The 26,176-nt window shown below is 42.1% G+C and overlaps 1 protein-coding gene across 24 annotated transcripts in view; it reads right to left on the reverse strand.

Moving 5' to 3' along the window:
• Window positions 1–26,176, reverse strand: part of LOC137244961 (cyclic nucleotide-gated channel alpha-3) — a 978,574-nt gene that overhangs the window by 162,329 nt on the left and 790,069 nt on the right. For all 24 annotated transcript variants that reach the window (XM_067774813.1, XM_067774812.1, XM_067774808.1 and 21 more), the window contains 2 exons: window positions 23,448–23,790; window positions 20,614–21,620 (listed from right to left, as the gene is read on the reverse strand). In XM_067774813.1, the coding sequence (XP_067630914.1) occupies window positions 20,614–21,620; window positions 23,448–23,790 (1,350 nt within the window). The remainder of the gene's footprint in view (window positions 1–20,613; window positions 21,621–23,447; window positions 23,791–26,176) is intronic.

The following is a 26,176-nucleotide window of genomic DNA, read 5'->3' on the forward strand; positions in this document are numbered from 1 at the left end:
ATAGCAGTAACTAAGTAAACTCTGGAAGCGCCTAGAAGATGCAACGAGGAAATCAAAGAGTATAAAAGGCAGCAACCGTAGAGGCGCTATAATCGGTTTGATTTAAGAAGCCACCTGGCGAGCAATAGTAGTGTTGTAAAGTACGTTATATTGTGAAGAACTTTAATAAAGGACATTTTGCATTATTGAATAGTGGACTTATTTATTCAACAGTTCAGTGATTCGAACGTCAGCAGAAGATTGCAAATAAGGGAATTGCAGAAAATTCGTTACAATTGGTGTCAGAAGAGGAATTGTTGAATAAATTCCGAAGACTTCGCATATAACTTGGACATTGCAAAGTTAAGTGAATTGAAGATCTAGCAACTGAAGAAGGAGTTGGAGAGCCGTGGATTGAATACAACCGGCATTAAACTAGAACTTCAGGAACGACTACGACAGGCAATGGAATTAGAAGGAATTGATGTGGACGAGTATGTCTTTCATCTTGATGGCGATGAGACAACAAAATTGGAGGAGAAAAATGAAATATGGCAGACACTTGCGAGCACAGACTTGAACATGATTTTGGCTGCAATATCTGCACAAACATCGACAGTAGCATCAATGTCGTCGCAAATAGCATCCCAACTGGAATCACAGGAGACACGTATAACATCAAAGATTGAAGCACAAAAAACGCGTATGTCAGAAATGTCGACACAGATTACATCCAAGATGGAAACTCAACTGGAAGAACAGAATACATATATGGCATCCCAGCTGGAATCACATGAGACACGTATTTCAGAATGTCGACACAGATTACATCAAAGATGGAAACACAACTGAAAGAGCAAGAGGCGCGTATATCGTCAAAACTCGAAGCGCGTATGGACGAGAAATAACACAGTTTGAGGAAAAAAATCGAGGCCGAGGTGGATGCTTTGAGAGGACGTATCGAGCAGTTGCAACTGAATCGCCCAGCAGTTTCAACGAGTAATCCAAAGGTAAAAAGCACCATCCTTTGACGGTTCTGTTCCTTTCCAGGTCTTCAAGCTACAGTTTGAGAAGACCGCAGCAGTGAACAACTGGAATGCGGAAGATAAAGTTGCTACACTGTTCGTGGCATTGAAAGAGCCTGCAGCGGAAATCTTACAGAGGATTCCAGAGTACGAACGGAACAGTTTAAAGCATTGACGGCCGCTGTCGAGAGACGTTATGGAAGCGGGCATAGAAAATAGGACATACCAAATTGAGTTGCAAAACCGCTACCAAAAAGCAAAAGAGACTTTGCAGGAGTTTGCGTATGATGTTAACAAATTGGCTCATCTCGCAAATGCAGACGCACCCGTGGAATACACCGAGAGGGTTAAAACTCAGAGCACTATAAATGGAATACTGGATGCCGAAATGAAACGAACTACATATGCGAACACAAAGCCAACATTTTCTGAAACGGTATCCTATGCACTAACTCAGGAAACAGCGTCACTTTTGAGTAAGCCCGCATACAAAGCTCATCGCGTGGAAGCGGAAAAGCCAGATTGGGTAGACACAATTTTGGAAGCACTGAAGGTATTACAACAAAAAAATGCCGGAGTATTGAAGTGTTTCAAGTGCCGTAACCCAAGTCACATTGCACGTCATTGCAACACCGTTCATGGTAGTTCCAATTTGGCTGGTCCTAAACGCAAAGCTGGAGCAGATAAGCAAGAGCCAGCCAAATGTAAAGATCGAGAACTTGCCTCAGCTATTGAATGGCGTGTGATACTTTCTCGCAAACTGGAAGGAAATCGAGCAGTCTTACCGTCAAAGGAAATGTGGATGGCAAGGACCGTGTGGATTTTGTTGCGAACGGTTTTGTTTTGAAGTCGCGGACAGTCGTTGTAATAAATTCAGTGTGTACCTAAAGAGTGTGTTTAGTGTGTTTTGTAGCAAAACAAAGGGGCGTAAAAACCTTTGTTTGTGTAATTTATTGAAGTATTGGACATTTGGAGCCCCAAGTTAGCGGTCAGTCGAAGGTCAATCTCCGGCGGAGCCCTAATTTTTGTGCGCGTGTTTTTGGTTGCTACCAATTTTCGCCCTAACCTCAAAGTGCTTGCACGTGGAGGTATACTTGTGTGTGTGCGCGCATTCAATCGGCTGTGAGTGAGTACCCAGGTGAAAACTTGTATGTGACTACACACTGTTCCGCTTGGGACCAGTATTGGACTATTTGCGCAGTGAGCGATTGTGGACTGCCTGTGTAAGGGGGCATAAACCCATACTTGTATCAGTGGCAGTATCAGCTGTAGTGTTATAGTCTGCCCGTTCAGCTCGGCGTAGCTTTCGTGCCGGTGGACTCGTCCCCGATACGGGGAACAGTGTTCCGTCCGTCGGGGCGGTGGTAGTGACCACGTCAGCACTTTGCTGACAAACAGCGCACGAGCTACGTCACCGCGCTATTGCTATAGCTGACGGGTTGGGCTGCTACTGCTGCTGACCACTGGTTCTGAGTGGTTATAGCCCTCTAATTTTAGGACAGCCTACATTCGCCCAGTGGGCATCGGTTTTCTCCTGGTGATTACTTCCACATCCGTGTCGTGTAAGTGTGACCAAGTTTGTCTCTGGCGACAGGCGCTTTGGGGAAATTGGGGGCAGTGCAAGGGGGCGGTGCTAAGAAGCGCCCGGGGCCGCGTTCCGTCGGAGGTCGTTCTTCTGCGGCCGCTGATGGGTCCACCTCGGGGGAGGAAAAAGGGGTAAGTTCGCGGCAATTTTTGAAAACGAATACCGGGAAGGCTACCGCTGTGCAAATCGGTCGCAAAGCGGAGAAGAAAGCGGGTAAGTCGGGGATACCGTGGCGTCGGGGAGGGCGACCACATCAAAAATCGCTGAACGGGGGGGGGGGGGTAAGGGCGGGCCGAGTAAGCCCGCGAAGTCAGAGAATGAGGAGAGTATTCTCCGAAATCCGACGACGACGCGGAATTACCCAGTCTGCCGGAATCCGGGGTATGTCCCTTAAGCTGGGACAAATCGGATGTAGTGGGGGGTGCCGGATTCGCTGCTGAGTCCATGGTGACTACTGTCGCTGGCTCCTCGACCGAAGGTAGAGCAGCTGATGGCGTGCCAGAGACTGCTGCTGACGTTGAGGATGCAATCGACGGTAGTATAACTGCGGACAAGGACGCAAACGAGCCGGTTAAGTCTATAAGGGGGGAGGTAATTGGGAAGAAAACTGTGGAGAATTCTGGGGAGAAGGGCGCTGGCGCTGTTGACAGCCGTGGACCAGCCGCTGGCACCGAGCTTTCCGGCGGTCAATCCGCTGGAGGTAAGACTGCGAGTGGGGGATCCCCTGCGGCTGGCGGGAGCGCTAGTGCTTCGAGAGCTACCTCTGGAGTGGACGGCTCCTGGGTTGTCGCCCTAAAGAGGATCACCGCTAGCTTTAGTAAGGTGGTCTTTGGAGGCAGCGGTGCAGACCTCAAGTCTGCTGAGAGGCTGATGGAGGTTTCCTCAGAGTATGAGGCCCTCCTAATGACGGCTATAGCCGAGAATGCCCTACTCCGCAGACAAATTGAGGCGATGTCACTACGGGGCGTTATGCTGGGGGGTGCATCCCACGCAGCGGTGGATCTGCCACCGCAGATCGTTTGGCGATGCCGCCTCCGAGCACGGACGGTCCCGGCTGCCATCGTACCTGCGCCTGCTGTCCCAAAGCCGCTCCACACCTGGTCGGCGGTCGTCAAGGGCGGCAAACCCGGGGTTTCTGCAAAAGAGGTAGTGGAGAAGATTAACAAGGAGGTTGGCCGACACTTGGTGTACGTGTGCACCAAGTAAAACCTGTGTGGTCGGGGGGGGGGGGGGGGGGGGGGGGGGGGAGGAGCGGGATAAAGTCCTCGATAATAAGAAGTTTTCCGAGGTGGGGTTAGAAGTGTGCGAAAACCGGAAGCAAGGCACTAGGGTGGTCATTCGGGGGGTTTACGCGCAAATCTCCCCTGATGAATTCATGGAGGAGATCTTTGGTCTGAACCTCACGAAGGTTGACCCTGAGTGTCAGAAGTCAGAGGTTAGGCTGATCAGTCGACCTTGGAAGGCAGACGTCGAGGGAGCAACGGTGACCGTCACCCTGGAGGGACCGGACAAGTTAATGTCCCCCCTCTTGGATGCGGGCCGTTGCTACGTCAAATGGTTTTCCTTCCCGGTTCGGCCGGAGAGCCAAACCTACAGCTGCTTCCGTTGCCTGAGTTTTGACCACCAGGTGAGGGACTGTGGGTTGAGGGCTGCCGTCTGTCGGAGGTGCGGGCAGGAAGGGCATATGGAGGCAAAGTGCCCTAATGGGGTGCATTGCCGAAATTGCGCAATTAGACCAAGTTTGTCTCTGGGATTTAGGGGCAGACCCGCATTTAGGGGCAGGACCCGCCGCACATCTTATGATGTCGGCGGAATGCCCGACATATGCTCGCCAGACATTGATGGGTTTAGTTCTTCAACTCAACTGTCAGGGAGCGTACTCCGTTGTGTGTGAATTGGGGGCACGTATGGCTGAGGAGAGCTGCAGTATTGCCCTGCTCCAGGAACACTACACTACCAATGGTGTGGTGAGAGGGCTTGCTGGAGGGTTTAGGTCCTTTTGCGACCTTCGGGGCAATGCTGCAGTTGTGGTGAATAAGCCTAGCTATGAATGCTTGTTGTTGAATGCGTCTGATTGGGGAGTGTGTGTGAGCATTGAGGGCTCTTTTGGTAGAGCCATCTTTGCAAGCATATACTGCAAGTTTGGGGAACCCATGGAACCATACATCCAGTACCTCGATACGATGCTACTACTTGCGAGTAGCACGCCAGTTATCATTGGTATGGATGCCAATGCCGTGTCCCCTATATGGCATAGCAAAATATCCAGGACTTCTCCTGGATATGCTAGTCATGGACGGGGCGAGGCGTTGGGCGAGTGGCTACTCACCTCTCACGTTCATGTTGTGAACGAACCGAGTGGGTGGTACACGTTCGATGGGCCCATGGGCAAGAGTGACATTGATGTTACTCTCATGAATGAGCCAGCAGCGAGAGCGTTCAGTTGCGGATGGAGAGTAAGGGGGGTGAGGGGATAAGCGACCATAATCTCATTGAGATTGTGGTTACTTCCCGTACCACCCCGGATATGCTTGGTACGCCTTCCGTAATGGGGTGGCGTACTGCCGGGGCAAATTGGACTCTGTACGGTTTATACGTCGAGCAGGAGGTGACTGCTACACCCCTCGATGTATTTGCAGAGTTCCCAGTAGATCAGCAGATTGCCCTCTTGAACGCCTGTATCTGGCGGGTCAATGGCAGCATGTTTGAAATGTGGAAGAAGGAGCGTTTTCGCTGTGTCAGGTGGTGAACTGACCAAGAAGAAGAGATCTGTCAGGCGCCTGAGACGTCAGTTTCAACGCGCCCGGCATATCGATTCCGATGGTCTGTCCCAGCTTAGAAGTCAATTAAGTGTGGAAACGCGTGAATACAAGAAAATGAGTGTAGAAGTTAAAGAAGAACAATGGCGCAACTTCGTGTCAGAAAACTCGAACGACCACTGGGGACGGGTCTATAAGATCTGTAGGGGTCGCCGCCAGACCGAAGTTAATTCCCTCCGTGTAGGCGAGAAAACAATATTAACATGGGGGGAATGTTCAGAACTGCTTATTGAAGGGTTCTTTCCTAGGGCGGATGTTCAGGTAGCTCCCCTTGCACAGGATGTGCCTGTACCTCCCCTAGAAGTTGAAGAGTTGGATTATGCATTTGGCCTGGTTAGGTCTAAACGGTCTCCGGGTTTGAATGGAATAAACGGAGAAATGTGCAAGTGTTTGTGGAAGTTTATTCCGGAATACTTGGAAGCCGTTTATGATAAATGCATATGGGAGGGTTACTTCCCACGTGAGTGGAAAGCTGCTAGGGTTGTCGTTCTCTTGAAGTCGCCTGACAAAATAAGATCTGATCCTCGGTCTTACCGAGGTATCAGCCTTCTTCCAGTGCTTGGTAAAGTTCTGGAGAGGGTTATGGTTGAGCGGCTTCAGGAGCTAGTTGGGGGTAACCAGTCGGATAGACAGTTTGGATTCAGGAAAGGACGCAGCATTGAAGACGCCTGGATGCATGTCCAAGACTGTGTTGAGAGAAGCTCCAATAAATATGTCTTAGGCATATTTATTGACTTCAGGGGGGCGTTTGACTACCTGCGCTGGGATAGGGTCATCGAGCGGTTAGTGGAGCTCGGCTGCCCAGAAATTGCTTTGTGGCAGAGCTATTTCTCGGACAGACGAGCTACTATCGTTGGTGCCTGTGAAAGTGTGGAAAGGGAGGTGGCTCGAGGTTGTCCGCAGGGATCCATCTGTGGTCCATATATATGGAACATGATGATGGACTCCCTGTTAAGGCAACTCGAGCATTTTTGCAAACTCTGCGCCTATGCGGATGACCTCCTCCTATTAGTGGAGGGGGATTCTCGCGCCAGCATTGAGCGTACCAGTGAGTCTCTATGTCAAATAGTGGCTGGCTGGGGCGCCCATGTTGGCGTAGATATTTCGGTGGACAAAACTGTGATGATGCTGCTGAAAGGCAGATTGTCACAGAATCGCCCACCGGTTGTCCGCATCGGCGGGGTCAGCATCAGATATGCGACAAAAGTCAAATATCTGGGGCTGACAATGGGTGAGCGAATGAACTTCCTACCACACTTGGATGCTGTCAGGGACAGGATGCAGAATGTTTCGGGGCAGTTACCACGTATCATTCGGAGTGACTGGGGTCTGAGTCGCCGTGCCATTCACACAATATATCGTGGCCTATTCGTAGCATGTGCTACTTTTGGTGCCGCCGTATGGTACCGAACGGTCATGACTGCTCATGGTCAGAAACGCGTGCTGAGCATACAGAGGTGCATGATGCTCCCATGCTTGCCCTTGTGTCGTACCGTTTCCACGGATGCGATGCAGGTGCTTCTTGGTGCACCCCCTTTCGACCTGGTGGTTATACAGCTCGCTGTTTCCTTCAGGCTGAGAAGGAGGTCAAGTTTGCCGCTGTTGGAGGATGAATGGGCCGCCGACGATAATGTGGAGAGTGGATGGTTGGAAAATAGGCGTCGATTAGAAGGGGTGGTTAGAGGGAAGTGGCAGGAGCGCTGGGACAATAGTCCCAACGGCAGGGTAACGTACGGGTACATCCGGGACGTTTCATTTGTGGCGGAAAATCCAGACTTCAGATTTAATCTGAGCCTGGGTTTTCTGCTTACTGGTCATGGTCCTCTTAATGCATTCTTGCATAAGAGGAGCTTGAGCGAAACGGAGGGGTGTGTATGTGGGGCTGCATGTGAGGATTGGGTGTATGTGTTGTGCGAGTGCCCGGAGTACTCGGACATAAGGGATTTGAGTAGTTGTGGGGTTAATCTTGAAGAAGGTAGGGTTGATGTTAGTGGAGCGCTCTCCACTAGTCGGACTATTGATTTGCTCAATAGGTATGCTTTTGAGGTGTTTAGACGGAGGAGACGTGGTGGTGACCGTGGTGGTTAATTTGTGTGTGTTTTCGTGGATGTGGGGGGGGGGGGGGGGGGGAGAGGGGGGTTCTAACCCCACCTCACCCCTAGGCGGCCGGTCCGGGGTAGGTGGATACTCAACCGGAAGTGGCTTCGGCTGCGAAAGTCAGACCAAGACTTTAAAGTGGTACCACGGGGAACAGATAGCCCGCGGAGCTTGCTCCGTTTCTGTTCGGTTGCGGTTGGCCCCTTTGGGAGCATCGTGGTGGCTGTGGTTGATATCCGAATGCGGTAAGAGTTGGTCAGCTCGAATGTTGAGTTGCATTGCAACCGGGTGCCATGACCCATAGAATGGAAGAGGTGTTAGATAGGCCTCCAACCCCACCAAGGTGATGATGTGTCCACTCACATTATCGATTGGTACCAAGGTAAGCGAACCTTGGGGGCTGGTCAGACTCGCTTTGATCTGTGTACTTGGTACATGCGTGAGGTTAGGTCTTCGAAGACAGGCACTCACGTAAAACCTACACTCGCTGTAGATACGGGCGCCGACGATAATGTGGAGAGCGGATGGTTGGAAAATAGGCGTCGATTAGAAGGGGTGGTGGGACAATAGTCCTAACGGCAGGGTAACGTACGGGTACATCCGGGACGTTTCATTTGTGGCGGAAAATCCAGACTTCAGATTTAATTTGAGCCTGGGTTTTCTGCTTACTGGTCATGGTCCTCTTAATGCATTCTTGCATAAGAGGAGCTTGAGCGAAACGGAGGGGTGTGTATGTGGGGCTGCATGTGAGGATTGGGTGCATGAGTTGTGCGAGTGCCCGGAGTACTCAGACATAAGGGATTTGGGTAGTTGTGGGGTTAATGTTGAAGAAGGTAAGGTTGATGTTAGTGGAGCGCTCTCCACTAGTCGGACTATTGATTTCCTCAATAGGTATTCTTTGGAGGTGTTTAGACGGAGGAGACGTGGTGGTGACCGTGGTGGTTAATTCGTGTGTGTGTTCGTGGATGTGGGGGGGGGGGGGGGTTTAACCCCACCTCACCCCTAGGCGGCCGGTCCGGAGTAGGTGGATACTTAACCGGAAGTGGCTTCGGCTGCGAAAGTCAAAAGTCAGACCAAGACTTTAAAGTGGTACCACGGGGAACAGATAGCCCGCGGAGCTTGCTCCGTTTCTGTTCGGTTGCGGTTGGTCCCTTTGGGAGCATCGTGGTGGCTGTGGTTGATATCCGAATGCGGTAAGAGTTGGTCAGCTCGAATGTGGAGTTGCATTGCAACCGGGTGCCATGACCCATAGAATGGAAGAGGTGTTAGATAGGCCTCCAACCCCACCAAGGTGATGATGTGTCCACTCACATTATCGATTGGTACCAAGGTAAGCGAGCCTTGGGGGCTGGGCAGACCCGCTTTGATCTGTGTACTTGGTACATGCGTGAGGTTAGGTCTTCGAAGACAGGCACTCACGTAAAACCTACACCCGCTGTAGATACGGGCGCATCTCATTCTTTAATCCGATCCGATTTGGTCAACAGGAGAGTAAAGCCATTACCTGGAGCAAGATCGCGTACGATTACTGGCGAGTATAACCAAGTCCAGGGAGAAGTGGTATGTGAAGTCTTAATTGGGGAGGTCATGGTTGTACACAAATTCGTTGTGGCAGAGATCGTTGATGAAGTCATATTGGGAGGGGATTTCTTAGTTGACTATGACATCAGTATCGATATGCAGAGAAGGACTATGCAGTACAAAAACAAGGATGTGCCACTTAACTTCAGTTTTGAGCAAGGGTTCAGTAGTAAGCGAGTGCTGGTGAAAGAGGTTCGACAAAAACCACAAAAGTCAAAGGCAGCAGATTGGAAAAGGGTTGATGGAGCGAATGGGCCAAACAAATCAAAACCGAAGGTACCTGCGAGAAAAGCACAGGCATTGACAAACCCTAATGGACGCACTGAAACGACTGAAAGAATTTTCCAGAAAGAATGCAAGGGTGGTTTCAAGTCAGCGCGCACTCATGTTGTGAAACGTCAAGATGATACTGATGATGCAAAGTAGTTCTTCATTGGCCAAACAACAGAGTGCGAGGGAACGATCCAGGATAATGGGTAGTAAGATGAAACGCAGGTACGATGAGTACAATAATTCGGAAGGTTTCTTGGAGCGAGATTTGGTACTGCTATACAACCCTCACCGGCGGAAACGTGTTCCATCCAAATTTTGGTGCAGTTGGAAAGACCCGTGCAGAGTTGTGAAGAGGATCAGTGATGTCATCTACCGCATAAAAACAATTGGGAAACCACGAAATAGAAGGGGTGTTCATTTGGAAAGGTTAGCAGCCGTTAGATCGAGAGATTTGTCTGATCGGGACGATCAGACTTTGGTGGAGGGCAGTGCGACGAATATTAGTGACATTAAGTGATACTCCCATCACTAATACGATGCTAAGCAGTGACTTGATGTACATCAATAATTCACGCAGCGGAGAATCAACGCACAAACACCTGTAGATATCTTATCTGATATGCTCCCAAAAGAATGCAATTATAATTGTGGAAGTGTCGCTCACAAACACACGCGCATATGAGAAGCTATACACGTGTATCTCTAGTTATAATTTTATAGCAGTAACTAAGTAAATTCTGGAAGCACCTAGAAGATGCAACGAAGAAATCAAAGAGTATAAAAGGCAGCAACTGTAGAGGCGCTACAATCAGATTGATTTAGGAAGCCACCTGGCGAGCAATAGTAGTGTTGTGAAGTACGTTATATTGTGAAGAACCTTAATAAAGGCCATTTTGCACTATTTAATAGTGGAGTTATTTATTTAAGAGTTCAGTGACACGAGCGTTAGCAGAAAATTGCAATAAGGGGAATTGCAGTAAATTCGTTACAATATTAAAAGCTAGAAAATAATTAGGTAGGTCCTAGTTACTAGTCATCACACTCCTCCGAGGCTAAGACCTCTGTACGACCACCACTGGGTTATCTCTTGAAGAAAATTGAAGAATATGAGATTAGGGCAACGTACTTGCCTTGGATTAACCGGTATGGTGACAATGTCTCATGGTCCTTATGACCATGTTTGGATAGGAAATCACCTAGCTTATATTTCAAGCTAAACAAATTTGCAATGAGCATATCTACGGGTGTAACCATAGGTCATTGCGCTAGTGCATCAATGCTCCGAGGGGACGCAGCCCAAAAAACTCTCTCTGCAGAAGCTGTAAGGATGATGACGAGGAGTAGTCGATTCACCACGTTCTCTGCCGAAGTCCAGGGTTGCATCTTTTACTCTTACTTAGGTTCATAAGAGAAAATTAATGGTTCGTCGAGGACCACTAGAATGTTATTTTTTTAGAGGAATGTGTTACCAATCGCACTCACAGAGGGCACTCAAAATTTGTTAAAATGTTTCCGAGTTCAATTGTGGAAAATTTGAAAGCACGCTTTTTTACCTTAACCCACCCTTACCTATATTAAGGGTCGTCATGTAAAAAATGTCCACCCTCCAGAAAAAATTATGAATTTCAAGGCGAGATCTATTCGTTTTAAGGTACGTAAGTCCCAAAATAAATTTTCCACTTCTTTTGATCTCACCTCACGATTCCTTTCTCAGCTTAGTTTAGAGTCGAGTACAAGACATTTGGCTTCAGAAGAGAGATGTATGCTTTGCAGATTAGCTTCGGTAAATTAAACAAGAGGATTTTTGATTATCTTGTGAACAGAACACTATCCGTTTTTGTTGTGGTACCACCAGCCCGTTTTTGCCTACCCATTGTAAAATGCCGCACATGGATATGGCTCGCTAATCATTAAGATGAATTTACCTATGATAAGAATTACTAAGTCGTCGGAAAATGCGACTATCCTCCTTCCTTCTGCACTAAATATTTATAAAAAATTCATTAATTACCAATATCCGCCCAGAGGTGTGCCTCTAGTAGCCATATTACTAACTGAGCTTTGATGGCCCTACTCCTGTGCATAAAATCGATCCATAAAATCTTGGGTTCCAAGCTGATCCTTAATATAACGCGCCAGAATAATATGATTTCATATAATGTTCGAGGCTCAATAAATTTTATTTTGGATACTATATCTTTTAGTTATGAATGACAAATAAAATTCTTATCAACAACAACAAATTTTCTTATAATAATTTTTTACTAATTTCTCTCCAACGTCTTCTATTCTGTACACGAACATAAACATTGTGATGTATTTTGAAATTGAACCGAACGTTCGTCTGCTTTTTGTTATGTCTGTTCATTCAAATGGAAGTTCTTCAACATCATCATCATCCACCAGTCCATCACACACATAAGCACTTTCTCATAGAGTTATAAAAAGGCATTAACGTTGACAGAGTCTTCTATATTTTATGCCTGTTTCATGCCTGTGCTTTATCTCGTATCGCACAGCTTCAAGTTTGCTTTCATTTATGTCATCTTGTTATGGTTTTGCCTCATTATCTTTTAACATTTATCCAGAAATGCTCAGAATTAATGCCTTGAGCAACACCAGCGGCTTGAACGTTAATTTTTTGTTAGAAAATTATGCCTACTCACTTTCCCTCCAACACCTGTCACCTCTTAAATCAGTGAAAGACTTTTCGATGAAATTCCTCTTAGTGTAATACGTTGGTGCCCAAAAGTTGTGATGTAATCAAAAAATTTATTTGTAGTTTATCTTTGAGATGAGGCTTTCAAGGTATTTTAGTAGCCTGCGTGGAAAAATTCAGTGATATCTTATAAAATACTAGAAGACCCGGCAGAATTTGTCCTGCGCTAAATTTGGCCTATCTGCATACATTTTAATAAGCTTTTTCGGTCTGACTCTGCCCTCCCCCCTCTTCACTTTTTCTAATCCTTTTATTCACTCCTCCCTCCGTCTTTTTCGCTTCATCTATCTCCATCTTCGTCTCATTCTATCTCTTTCTCAATCTCCTTCTTCTTCTCTCTTTTCTCTTCTCTCAATTCCTTTTCATTCTTCTGCATTCCTTATTGCCTGTCCCAGAGGGTGGTATGTATTTTATTCCAGTCCCAGTCCCGCTCCGAGTTTCAGTCCCAGTCCTAGTCTTAATCCTAGTCCCAGTCCGTCTCTGAATAATATATTAGTCTGTACTAAAGCACTCATCAACAGCTTTCATTTGATATCCATATTGTATAAACACTTTCTAGGCATTCAGTGGCCCACGTTTTGGCCTATATCTCCAGACCCTGTACCTGTAGTAACTACCGCGTGAGGTTTACGCAACTTGTGTGAAAGTTTGAACAAAATCGACGGACGCATCTCTTCAAACACCGGCAACCAACTAACACACATTTTAGCCTTTCTTTTTATATATATAGATTTTTCTTTTTCACACTTCACTATAATATTAAAATGAAATGCAGATTTTCGTTGCTTTTGAAATTCGGCTTAACAATTGCACATGGAACAACTAAATACTCTCCTGTATTAAAAAAAAATGTCATAGTACCTCTAAATCGCGGGCCCCCTCAGAAACCCCCCCCCCTCTCGACGGGCCTGGTGATGTGCTATACTTGATATCATTCGCTATAATATTTTTTATTGATAAGCAGGTTGTTTAATTTAACACCAAGCAATTACAAGGAAGTATATCCGCACCACCTGAGAATATGAGTGCCACAGCGTATACGTAACATTTTACTATTACGTATAAACAAATAAAAAAAATGGCAATAAAATAATATTGCGACTATAAACTGAGATATATCCTATCCTATATTTCAAGCTAGATTAAACTACATAAGGGGTGCAAAACAAATTCAAAATCGGTTCAGTAGTTTAAGAGTCCATTGGCCTCAAACCTGTGGTACGTGTTTTTTATATATAAAATATGTAATATGTTCGATACATAAAAAAGTTTAAATACTCGCCAAATTTCTCTATGGCTATCAAATATGAAAACCCAAAATCCGTCTAAACTTTTCCAAGTCACCTCCATGTGATGAATGCGAATATAGTGTCAGTTTTTCTAGACTTCTTCTAATTTTGTAGATCGCATTTAAACTTTGAAAATAACACATCTTTCTGGCATGTTCACTATCTTGTTTTTTCATGAAAACCAATAATTTCCAACCAGCTTGGGAATTTTGAAACTCTTAAGTTAAAAAATTTGAAGTATACTTTTAGGCATGTTTTTAGCATTTTGTCTTTTTATATGGGACTTCATAAAACACTACATATTAAATTGTGTTCGATTAATAAAAAAAGCTTGGTCGTTTAAAAAAATTCTAGAAACACTATGGACGCGTTCAGTCCACATGAGGTTTTCAGAACTGGAAGGTTCAGCCTAACCTAATGCAACAAAATACTCATAAAATAAAGCATTTTGTTCTAATGCTCCACAGCAACACAATGTACGAAATAAAGCTCGGCAAAAGGTATGCTACAAATAAAAAAATTTTCTCACAGCTATCAAACTCTGGAAGGAATTTTTCAGTCAGTCCAGTCCGGTAGCAATACGGGTTTGTGAAGCGGAATATAAGCTTGTTAATGACGGCCTAGAATATACCCGCCGTAGGGATGCCTGTCTTAAGAGGCGACTAAAATACCAAATTGATTCAAGGGGTTGTGTAGCGCAACCCTCTTAAGGGGTTGCCAGCGCAATATATATATTCTCCAACCCAATTGTCAACATCACTTACCAGTGGTGCATCCTGTTCCATTAACAGCCGAGGCGACCCCTAAATCTTGATGGATCTAGGGGTTGGGAGGACGGTATGGCATAGAAGGTTTCTTGTGGTCATACCGACCACAATCGTTCCCGAGATGGTCGGGCTAGTACCTTTATGTTGCTTGTTACCAGAACGTACCAGATCTGCATCCGGCAAAGGACCATTAGCATCAATAACACTACCCAAGGCGTTTGGGGAGCGTCCTTATCGCTACAACAACAACAACGGGAGCTCCAGCGTTCTGACCGACTTCGACTAAATACCTAATAAAACAAAATACTGAACGCTGGCGTTCGCTCATGTTTGCCAGTCAACACTCATATTCCCTCAAGTGCTGGATCTATTGGGAAATAAATATCGCATGAAAGTCTGATAAACCTGTTTACGGATAGATTAACGCTGGAAGGGAATTGAGGGACTTTGAGGTCAGCTATTCTGCCATAAACTCGGTGCTATCAGGCAATTTAGGTTGCCTGGCCGCTGTATCGTCTTCTAGGCCGAGATCGCTACTTTAAGGGATGCAGCACTTGGGATGCTATCTACCGTTGTAACTGTAAGGGAATTCAAAATATATTCAGATAGTTAAGTGGCTATCAAAGCGTTAACCCCTGCCACCGTAAGTTCAAAGGCTGTAAGATATTGCTTGGTCTCACTTGCGGTGGAGAAGAACTTTATTTTAAAATACAAGTTACGTGTGAACTATAATGGTTGCCACCGCATTATCATACTGCTTGCAAAGGTAAGAAAGTTCTTTTGGCATTATGTGCATCAAGAGCATTGCCTATTAACGGAATTTTTGGGATTCCGCTGGCACTTAATTCCTCATTCTAGACAGTTGGACATCGAGCCAACGAAGCAAGCGTTAGATAATAATTTGCAGATATTACCGTTACAGAGGTTGCCCATAAAACTCCAACACAATTCGCCCTCCTTAATTTCGCCCGTCACATACTGACGAGACACGTCAACTCGCTCAATCGCTGCCTACTCGTTTGAAGGCTGGGTACCTCCTTAGAGCTTCAAACGTGTTTTTATCAAACAATTTTTTGCCTTATTAATATTTCTTATGGCTTAAAGAAAAATGTTTAACTGCATACAAAATAATGTCCACCTTAATGTACATATCTAACTTTGCCTTTCTTGTTCTATTTGTATGTATAGATTCCTGCATGAGTACATGTTTGTATGTATTGTTTAGCAACAACGAAGTCAAGTGGAATTAAGATTTCAATACATATTTGCTTAGGGAGTCATTGAATGCGACCGTCCTTTCACATGCATACTTGTACTACATACATAATGTATGTGGTATGTAGTTAAATGCTTTTAAGCTCAGTCATTGCTCTATATACTGAGTACATACATATATATATACTTATGTATCTATTCATTCATTCAAACTTTATTCATTCATTTATGTATTTAGCCTTGAGCTTTTGTTGCGCAAATGTGCCTCCTTAGTATTTAATGTTTATTTTAGTCTTAATCTGAACATGAATTCGTTATAGTGCTTCTATTTTTGTTTTTGTTTTTCAGGCTATTGTGTAGCAATTATCCTTTTTATATTTAGACATACTTTGAATTATGGATTATGGAATTTGCTATGATTTTTTTCATTTTATTCACCCTATTGATTTCTCATATCATGAGAAGAGAAAAGAAATTACCTCCTATTTTTAGACTTAAACAGATAAAAATTAATACAAGGCGCGATAGAACTCTTAGAAAATTTAAGCCGAGCTTCTCTTCTCTTACGTCATGCTCCCTTTAATTTTTCCTACAGACTGGCGGGACGGGACCTACATATTTTACGCCGGCTACGAACGGCATCTGCAAGGTACACTCAGAGAAAAAATCGTTCTAAAACGAACGTAACAAGTTCAAAATTAAGAACATTCGTTGACAAAAGTTTGTTAAGTACGTTTTTTCTTAACTCGTGACCTATGGGCTTGTTTTAAGAACAGTTTTTCCAAGCACATCGTTCGTATGTTATGACCAGTTTGGTGTTGATGTGTGAATCTTCTATGCTCATTCCAAGCACTACTTGGGCTTTATATAAGATATTTCGTTCTCACGCTTGGGGGTCGATTTAACATTTTCCGGTCTCAATTCAAGAACGCTTGGGGCTTGATCTTTGGTGGGAGAGGAAAGTATTTTTTTCAATAGGTACCCATTTATTTTTTATTAATAATAATTTTTTTGTCATAAGTAAAAAATAATTATAACAAACAAATTTTTATTAAAATTCAAAAATTTAAGAAAAAATGCATAACATGCATTTTTTCATTCATTTCTCTTATTGAGAAGTTATTTTTATTTGAAGACGTAATCTGCATATATACTTAAAATGTTTCATGACAAGTTTGAGGATTACCTCTGTATTTGTGAATGGAACTGAATGAAAAATAAGAGTTAAAACAAGTAAGGAAGGCTAAGTTCGGGTGTAACCGAACATTACATACTCAGTTGAGAGCTATGGAGACAAAATAAGGAAAATCACCATGTAGGAAAATGAACCTAGGGTAACCCTGGAATGTGGTTGTATGACATGTGTATCAAATGGAAGGTATTAAAGAGTATTTTAAGAGAGAGTAGGCCATAGTTCTATGGATGGACGCCATTTAGGGATATCGCCATAAAGGTGGACCAGGGCTGACTCTAGAATGTATTTGTACGATATGGGTATCAAATGAAAGGTGATAATGAGTATTTTAAAAGGGAATGGGCTTTAGTTCTATAGGTGAACGCCTTTTCGAGAAATCGCCATAAAGGTGGACCAGGGGTGACTCTAGAATATGTTTTTACGATATGGGTATCAAATGAAAGCTGTTAATGAATATTTTGAAAAGCAGTGATCCTTAGTTCCATAGGTGGACGCCGTTTCGAGATATCGCCATAAAGGTGGACCAGGGGTGTCTCTAGTTGTACGATATGGGAATCAAATGAAAGGTGTTACTGAGCATTTTAATAGGGAGTGGGCATTAGGTCTATAGGTGCACGCCTTTTCGAAATGTCGCCATTAGGGTGGGCCAGGGGTGACTCTAGAATGTGTTTGTATGATATGGGTATCAAATGAAAGATGGTAATGAGTATTTTAAAAGGGAGTAATCCTTAGTTCTATAGGTGGACGCCTTTTCGAGATATCGCCATAAAGGTGGACCAATGGTGACTCTAGAATGTTTGTACGATATGGGTATCAAACGAAAGGTGCTACTGAGCATTTTAAGAGGAAGTGGGCATGAGGTCTATAGGTGGACGCCTTTTCGAGGTATCGTCATTAGGGTGGGCCAGGGGTGACTCTAGAATGTGTTTGTACGATATGGGTATCAAACGAAAGGTGTTACTGATCATTTTAAGATGGAGTGGGCATTAGGTCTATAGGTGGACGCCTTTTCGAGATATCGCCATTAGGGTGAGCCAGGGGTGACTCTAGAATGTTTGTACGATATGGATATCAAACGAAAGGTGTTACTGAGCATTTTAAGAGGGAGTGGGCATTAGGTCTATAGGTGGACGCCTTTTCGAGATATCGCCATTAGGGTGGGCCAGGGGTGACTCTAGAATGTTTGTACGATATGGGTATCAAACGAAAGGTGTTACTGAGCATTTTAAGAGGGAGTGGGCATTAGGTCTATAGGTGGACGCCTTTTCGAGATATCGCCATTAGGGTGGGCCAGGGTGACTCTAGAATGTGTTTGTACGATATGGGTATCAAATGAAAGGTGGTAATGAGTATTTTAAAAGGGAGTAATCCTTAGTTCTATAGGTGGACGCCTTTTCGAGATATCGCCATAAAGGTGGACCAAGGGTGACTCTACAATGTTTGTACGATATGGGTATCAAACGAAAGGTGTTACTGAGCATTTTAAGAGGGAGTGGGCATTAGGTCTATACGTGGCCGCCTTTTCGAGATATCGCCATTAGGGTGGGCCAGGGGTGACTCTAGAATGTTTGTACGATATGGGTATCAAACGAAAGGTGTTACTGAGCATTTTAAGAGGGAGTGGGCATTAGGTCTATAGGTGGACGCCTTTTCGAGATATCGCCATTAGGGTGGGCCAGGGGTGACTCTAGAATGTTTGTACGATATGGGTATCAAACGAAAGGTGTTACTGAGCATTTTAAGAGGGAGTGGACATTAGGTATATAGGTGGTCGCCTTTTCGAGATATCGCCATTAGGGTGGGCCAGGGGTGACTCTAGAATGTTTGTACGATATGGGTATCAAACGAAAGGTGTTACTGAGCATTTTAAGAGGGAGTGGGCATTAGGTCTATAGGTGGACGCCTTTTCGAGATATCGCCATTAGGGTGGGCCAGGGTGATTCTAGAATGTGTTTGTACAATATGGATATCAAATTAAAAATATTAATGAGGGTTTTAAAAGCGAGTGGCCCTTAGATGTATATGTGAAGGCGTTCTCGCGATATCGACCAAAATGTGGACCAGGTGATCCAGAAAATCATCTGTCGGGTACTGCTAATTTATTTATATATGCAATACCACTAACAATATTCCTGCCAAGATTCCAAGGGCTGTTGATTTCGCCTTGTAGAACTTTTTCATTTTCTTCTACTTAATATGGTAGGTGTCACACCCATTTTACAAAGTTGATTTCGCCTTGTAGAACTTTTTCATTTTCTTCTACTTAATATGGTAGGTGTCACACCCATTTTACAAAGTTTTTTCCAAAGTTATATTTTGCGTCAATAAGCCAATCCAGTTACGATGTTTCATCCCTTTTTTCGTAGTTGGTATAGAATTATGGCATTTTTTTCATTTTTCGTAATTTTCGATATCGATAAAGTGGGCGTGGTTATGGTCGGATTTCGGCCATTTTTCATACCAAGATAAAGTGAGTTCAGATAAGTACGTGGGCTAAGTTTAGTAAAGATATATCGGTTTTTGCTCAAGTTATTGTGTTAACGGCCGAGCGGAAGGACAGACGGTGGTCTGTGTATAAAAACTGGGAGTGGCTTCCACCGATTTCGCCCATTTTCACAGAGAACAGTTACCGTCACAGAATCTATGCTCCTACCAAATTTGAGAAGGATTGGTAAATTTTTGTTCGACTTATGGCATTAAAAGTATTCTAGACAAACTAAATGAAAATGGGCGGAGCCACGCCCATTTTGAAATTTTCTTTTATTTTTGGATTTTGTTGCATCATATCATTACTGGAGTTGAATTTTGACTTAATTTACTTATATACAGTAAAGATATTAACTTTTTTGTTAAAATTTGAATTTAAAAAAAAATTTTTTTAAAAAGTGGGCGTGTTCTTCATCCAATTTTGCTAATTTTTATTTGGCACATATATAGTAATAGTAGTAACGTTCCTGCCAAATTTCATCATGATATCTTCAACGACTGCCAAATTACAGCTTGCAAAACTTTTAAATTACCTTCTTGTAAAAGTGGGCGGTGCCACGCCCATTGTCCAAAATCTTACTAGTTTTCTATTCTGCGTCATAATGACAACCCATCTACCAAGTTTCATCGCTTTAACCGCCTTTGGCAATGAATTATCGCATTTTTTCGGTTTTTCGAAATTTTCGATATCGAAAAAGTGGGCGTGGTTGTAGTCCGATATCGTTCATTTTAAATAGCGATCTGAGATGAGTGCTCAGGAACCTACATACCAAATTTCATCAAGATACCTCAAAATTTACTCAAGTTATCGTGTTAACGGACGGACGGACGGACGGACGGACGGACGGACGGACGGACGGACGGACTGACGGACGGACGGACGGACGGACGGACGGACATGGCTCAATCAAATTTTTTTTCGATCCTGATTATTTTGATATATGGAAGTCTATATCTATCTCGATTCCTTTATATATGTACAACCAACCGTTATCCAATCAAACTTAATATACTCTGTGAGCTCTGCTCAACTGAGTATAAAAATAGAACATAAAAAATTGTTTTAAAAAAATTTAGAGTTTGACGGTGACCGAACTCGCGCCACACGAATGCAACCGCAACATCATAGCCGCTGGGCCACTACAACTGCTTGATACCTTGTGCCAAGTGTTGTATTTATTTAACAAAATGTGGATCAGGGTATTTTTACAATATGGGTAACAAATAAGTTGTGTTATTGAGGGTTTTAACAAGGAGTGGTGGTTAAGAAGAAGAACGCGAAGGAAAGGGAGTGTTATACAAAAACCCGTGCACAGAATAAGAGAAAAAGAACAATAAGAGACATGAGTGAGAATAAGAGACGTAGAGGGGAGAAATAGATAGAGAGTGAGGGAGAGGAAAGAACGTTGGAGAGGCAAGAATTCTGCTGTTCTAATATGAGTTCATTACCGATGGCCAAAAGGAATTTTTACACAAAAATTATTCATATTACCATAAAAAATTTACTGTTTTACGCCAGAAACAAATTTTTAGCTTTTATTTACAACATTTTTTTATTTTCAAAACTTTGTTTATTACTTACCTTGAAATTCTTTACGTGCCGCACTCACCGATGTCACTATGTTCGCCACATGACCCAACACCGTCGCGAACAGCATCAGTCCGAATAGCAATTGTAATATCACAAAGACGTATTCACCTTTCGATCTGGGTTTTGGCAAATCTCCAATCGTCGTTAAAGCTAACGTACACCAATAATAACTTTGTAAATATTGTTTAACTACATCCGCCGATTCGGAATCATGGTATACCCAATTCCTTGAACCGAATCCATTATTCTTATGTATTATATGATACAGACATCCATTCCAATGGAATATCACAAGTAGATAATGTATCAAAGCTGTTGAACGAAATAAATTTGGATAGTTCGTATGTCGTTCGGTACGATCCATAAATGCCCAAAATCTATAGATTTTAACCAAACGAAACGACCGCAATATCGAATTAAATCCAATTGATAAATATAAAAAATCCAATGGCAACAAACAAAGACAATCAATGTAGAATGTTGTTGAATTCATATAATGTTGGCGTAATTTTGTTGCATCCGTTTGTAGAACACCATCCTCCAAATAGCCGGTACGAAAATGAAAGAATATGTCGATGAGATATAAAAAATCGGAAAAATAATCAAGACAAAACCATATTGCAATCGTTCGTCGATTTATTTCTTGAAAGGCGAAACGATAAATTATCACCCAAAAATTATAAAGGAACGCCAGTGATACAACCATTGACCAATAGTAACACAGACGCCCCGCTGGATCGAACACAAAGTGGAATTTACGTGAGGCAGTGGCGGCACGAAATCGTTGCGAGGCGGTTCGATGTGGTTGTTGTTGATGATGTGATGATGCGCTGTGTTGTTGTTGTGTCGATGATAAATGCGTTGAATGTGCGTGTTGATGGTGCGCATGCGACACCGACGCCGAATGGTGTAGCTGATGTGAAGATTGATGTGAATGCGTGTGACCGCCATGTGGCGGGGCAGTGGTCGTTGATGCACCGGAACGTGACCGGGGATATCTGTGGAGCAATTAAGAAATTTTTTGTTGAATAAGTTGTAGGGTTTTATTGCTTAACAGTTTATTAAAATAGCACATTAATAATAATGTGACTTAAACCCGTTTCGTTAGTTCATTATGCGTCAGCTGGTAATTGTTTTATATTGACTGCTGAGTAGAATATCATGCTATGTCGGCTGCCACTTGGAACCTGCTCTATCACAAAAATGATATTTTATAAGAATTTTCTTCAAAAGCGCTCTATTTCAGAACTTGTTTGAAAACCTTCTATTTGAGCCTTATTTCACCACTTCATACAATTTTTTTTAGGACAAGCTTTGGGTATGTTTGACCCAGACTAATGATATTTGTTAAAGAAGTCATTATGATTGAGTTCTAAAATAATTTTCAAAAACTGGGCAATATACCAAGGAGCTTCAACTTCACTCATAACATCGGAATAGTATCGTGTTATCCTAGAAACATTTCCGGGTCATTTAAAGATAATTTAAGAATTGTCCTTGGGTTCCAGATGGAACTCTTTACATAGTTTGGCTCTGTGTAGCGAACAGAATTTTGTAATTGAAATTTAGTTAATTTCCCGATAATCCACAAACTTGAAACTTGGAATATACTTCAGGACCCGATGACAATGCAATAATAAGAAAAAAATCAGATAGGTGGCGAATGGATCGAAATATTTAAAAAAAATCGTATTTGTGTTCCAAATAGGTTCATATTTGGAACACATATTACATACATGAATAGAAAGTGACATATGAAAAAAAATTTCACGCGTCCATGCTTTTATTTATTTGTCTGGATCAACACCCTAGATTGATGAGAAGTGTGATGACAAGTACTAAGATCTACCTAATTATTGTCTAGCTTTTCGTATTATTAAGACTTAATGTAGGCATTCTTCTCAATAAAACTGTTTAACTTAAAAATTTGTTTTTGTATTATTTTATTTCGTGTTAATTCTATGACAATTCATACTTTATGAATAGTCATTCGGGTTTTTTTTTTTTTTTTGGAATTGTGTTTGGGACCATTTTGTTACTATTTCAGTACATTAGCAAATATCTGTTGAGGATCGCCGCCAGAAGAATTCATGAGAATATCGTGATCAATTTAAGATTTCTGATGTATTTTGAGATTTTTTTTTGGGTTTTCGGAACCAACATGGGATTTTTTCGAAATTATTTTTGGGATCATTTCCGAACTATTGCATTCTTATCTTATGCTGAGAGGGTGCTTCCAACTCGGTACGTTATTTCTAAGCAGCATATAAATACTTTTTGATTAAAAAGCCGCAATCGGGTCGTTGCTACCTGCCCGTTGCATTTTTAAATGAGACAAGAAGCGTGGGAAATCCAGAAAATATGTTCGGTTCTTGTATAAGATGATTAATTCTGTAGAAAGTTGTGAAAACACAACTGCTGCATCTCAATATTCGAGATGGTATCCGCGAATGTGGAGGTCGAACTAACGGCTCTTAAAAGGTCGACTCTTTCTACATATCTATAAATGAATAAATATATCCATATAAGCAGAGGATCCATATAGCCATAATGAGAAGCAAACCTTAAAATTATTCATAAGTAGACTTTGAATCTGAAGACAAAATCCTAAGTAGCAACTGTTTGAGGAGCTGAGATTGCCTAGTCGTAGTGTATTCCTACCATACTCAAGGACTTAACCACTCCTTATTAGTGAATGTGTTAACTGCGCCTCAGTTGGATGCTTTGCGTCTCTTGTAGTCTAGTCCCCAGATTCTAGTGTAATTCATTTAGTTGTGTCATTTAAGGACCAACGCGATCCCTTTTAAAAACAAAAATCCACTCACCTATCAGTTCCATTGCAGAAGTTCCCGCTAAACTGATTACCTCCCGCTAAACCGCCGGCTAATGTTTTGTCTTGTGAGCCGCGCGCTGCTGATGATCGTTGCCACGAATCGAGCAACGGCTGCTCGCCAGACATCGTTTTCAGACGGCCACGCGATTTGCGTCGCTGCTTGTTGCTGCTGTGTAGTAAATCCATATCGGAGGCAGTGCTTACAGTTGCTATATGTGTATTGGAGGCACGTGATGCGCATGGTGTGGCGAGGCTGTCGTGTGATGTGAAGAAACCTTGCTGTGAGACACTTTGGCCGAATTTCGGCTGTGGCATACTAAATTTCGATCCGAGATCTATTTGAATAAAAAAAAGAAGGAAAGGAAAAATAAAAAAAAATAATTAGTCATCTGCATGATAATGAGGATTGTTTGATTAAGCGAAACAAGCATTGCGAATTAGATTTTTTCGGTGCTGGATTTTATCAATTTGATCTCGAATTCCAAATAATACATTTTCTTTAGACTAACTTATATTAAAACTTGTAATCCAAAATCTACTGCAAAATATAAAACCAAAAATTTCAAGAGCTGATAACCTCGCATTCGATCTCAAAATACACCCAATTTCGATGTTCAGTGATATATCTTTACCTAGATCATAAAACAAACTTTCGAAATTAATTAATCAAAATTTAATACAAAATCTTTATTTGGAAATCTTACATCAAAGGTTTTAAGATTATCGAAACTTGGAGTCCTGAAACCCAAAATATCCTTCAAAGAAATATCTATTTAAAACTCGAAATTTGTTTTACTAAACTCAAATTCGAGCTCAAGTTGAATTTTTATTTAATTTTGTCTTCTAATTTTATTTTATTTTAATTTTGATATTGATTTTAATTTGGTTTGATATTATTTTAAATTATAGTTATGATTTCGATTTTGAATTAAATTTTATTTTTGATTTTGACTTTGTTTTGATTTTGGTTTTTATTTTAATTTTCATTTTCCTCTTGACATTGATTTGCATTTATATTTAAAATTAACTTTCGGTCTAGATTTCGAGATTGTCGTGATCGCGATCAATGCCTTGAAATCCAAATTAGTTTACCTTAAAAACACCATCTAAAATAAAAAATTGACTTATAAAATTTGTATTCGAATTCGACTGGGATTTTATTCTGATTTCCCTTTAGTTTTTATACTCAGTTGAGCAGAGCTCACAGAGTATATTAAGTTTGATTGGATAACGGTTGGTTGTACATATATAAAGGAATCGAGATAGATATAGACTTCCATATATCAAAATAATCAGGATTGAAAAAAAATTTGATTGAGCCATGTCCGTCCGTCCGTCCGTCCGTCCGTCCGTCCGTCCGTTAACACGATAACTTGAGTAAATTTTGAGGTATCTTGATGAAATTTGGAATGTAGGTTCCTGAGCACTCATCTCAGATCGCTATTTAAAATGAACGATATCGGACTATAACCACGCCCACTTTTTCGATATCGAAAATTTCGAAAAACCGAAAAAGTGCGATAATTCATTACAAAAGACCGATAAATCGACGAAACTTGGTAGATGAGTTGAACTTATGACGCAAAATAGAAAATTAGTAAAATTTTGGACAATGGGCATGGCACCGCCCACTTTTAAAAGAAGGTAATTTAAAATTTTGCAAGCTGTAATTTGGCAGTCGTTGAAGATATCATGATGAAATTTGGCAGGAACGTTACTCTTATTACCATATGTACGCTTATTAAAAATTAGCAAAATCGGAGAAGGACCACGCCCACTTTTAAAAAAAAAATATTTTTAAAGTAAAATTTTAACAAAAAATTTAATATCTTTACAGTATATAAGTAAATTATGTCAAGATTCAACTCCAGTAATGACATGGTGCAACAAAATACAAAAATAAAAGAAAATTTAAAAATGGGCGTGGCTCCGCCCTTTTTCATTTAATTTGTCTAGGATACTTTTAACGCCATAAGTCGAAGAAAAATTAACCAATCCTTTTGAAATTTGGTAGGGGCATAGATTTTATGGCATTAACGGTTTTCTGTGAAAATGGGCGAAATCGGTTGATGTCACGCCCAGTTTTTATACACAGTCGTCCGTCTGTCCTTCCGCATGGCCGCTAACACGATAACTTGAGCAAAAATCTATATATCTTTACTAAACTCAGTTCACGTACTTATCTGAACTCACTTTATCTTGGTATGAAAAATGAACGAAATCCGACTATGACCACGACCACTTTTTCGATATCGAAAATTACGAAAAATGAAAAAAATGCCATAATTCTATACCAAATACGAAAAAAGGGATGAAATATGTTAAGGTAATTGGATTGTTTTATTGACGCGAAATATAACTTTAGAAAAAACTTTATAAAATGGTTGTGACACCTACCATATTAAGTAGAAGAAAATGAAAAAGTTCTGCAGGGCGAAATAAAAAACCCTTAAAATCTTGGCAGGTATTACATATATAAAGAAATTAGCGGTATCCAACAGATGACGTTCTGGGTCACCCTGGTCCACATTTTGGTCGATATTTGGAAAACGCCTTCACATATACAACTACCACCACTCCCTTTTAAAACTCTCATTAATACCTTTAATTTGATACCCATATCGTACAAACTCATTCTAGAGCCACCCCTGGTCCACCTTTATGGCGATATTTCGAAAAGGCGAAGACCTATAGAATAAAGCCCACTCCCTTTTAAAAATA

Source organism: Eurosta solidaginis, chromosome 3 (genome assembly GCF_040869045.1).
Source record: "Eurosta solidaginis isolate ZX-2024a chromosome 3, ASM4086904v1, whole genome shotgun sequence".
NCBI classification, from domain to species: Eukaryota; Metazoa; Arthropoda; class Insecta; order Diptera; family Tephritidae; genus Eurosta; species Eurosta solidaginis.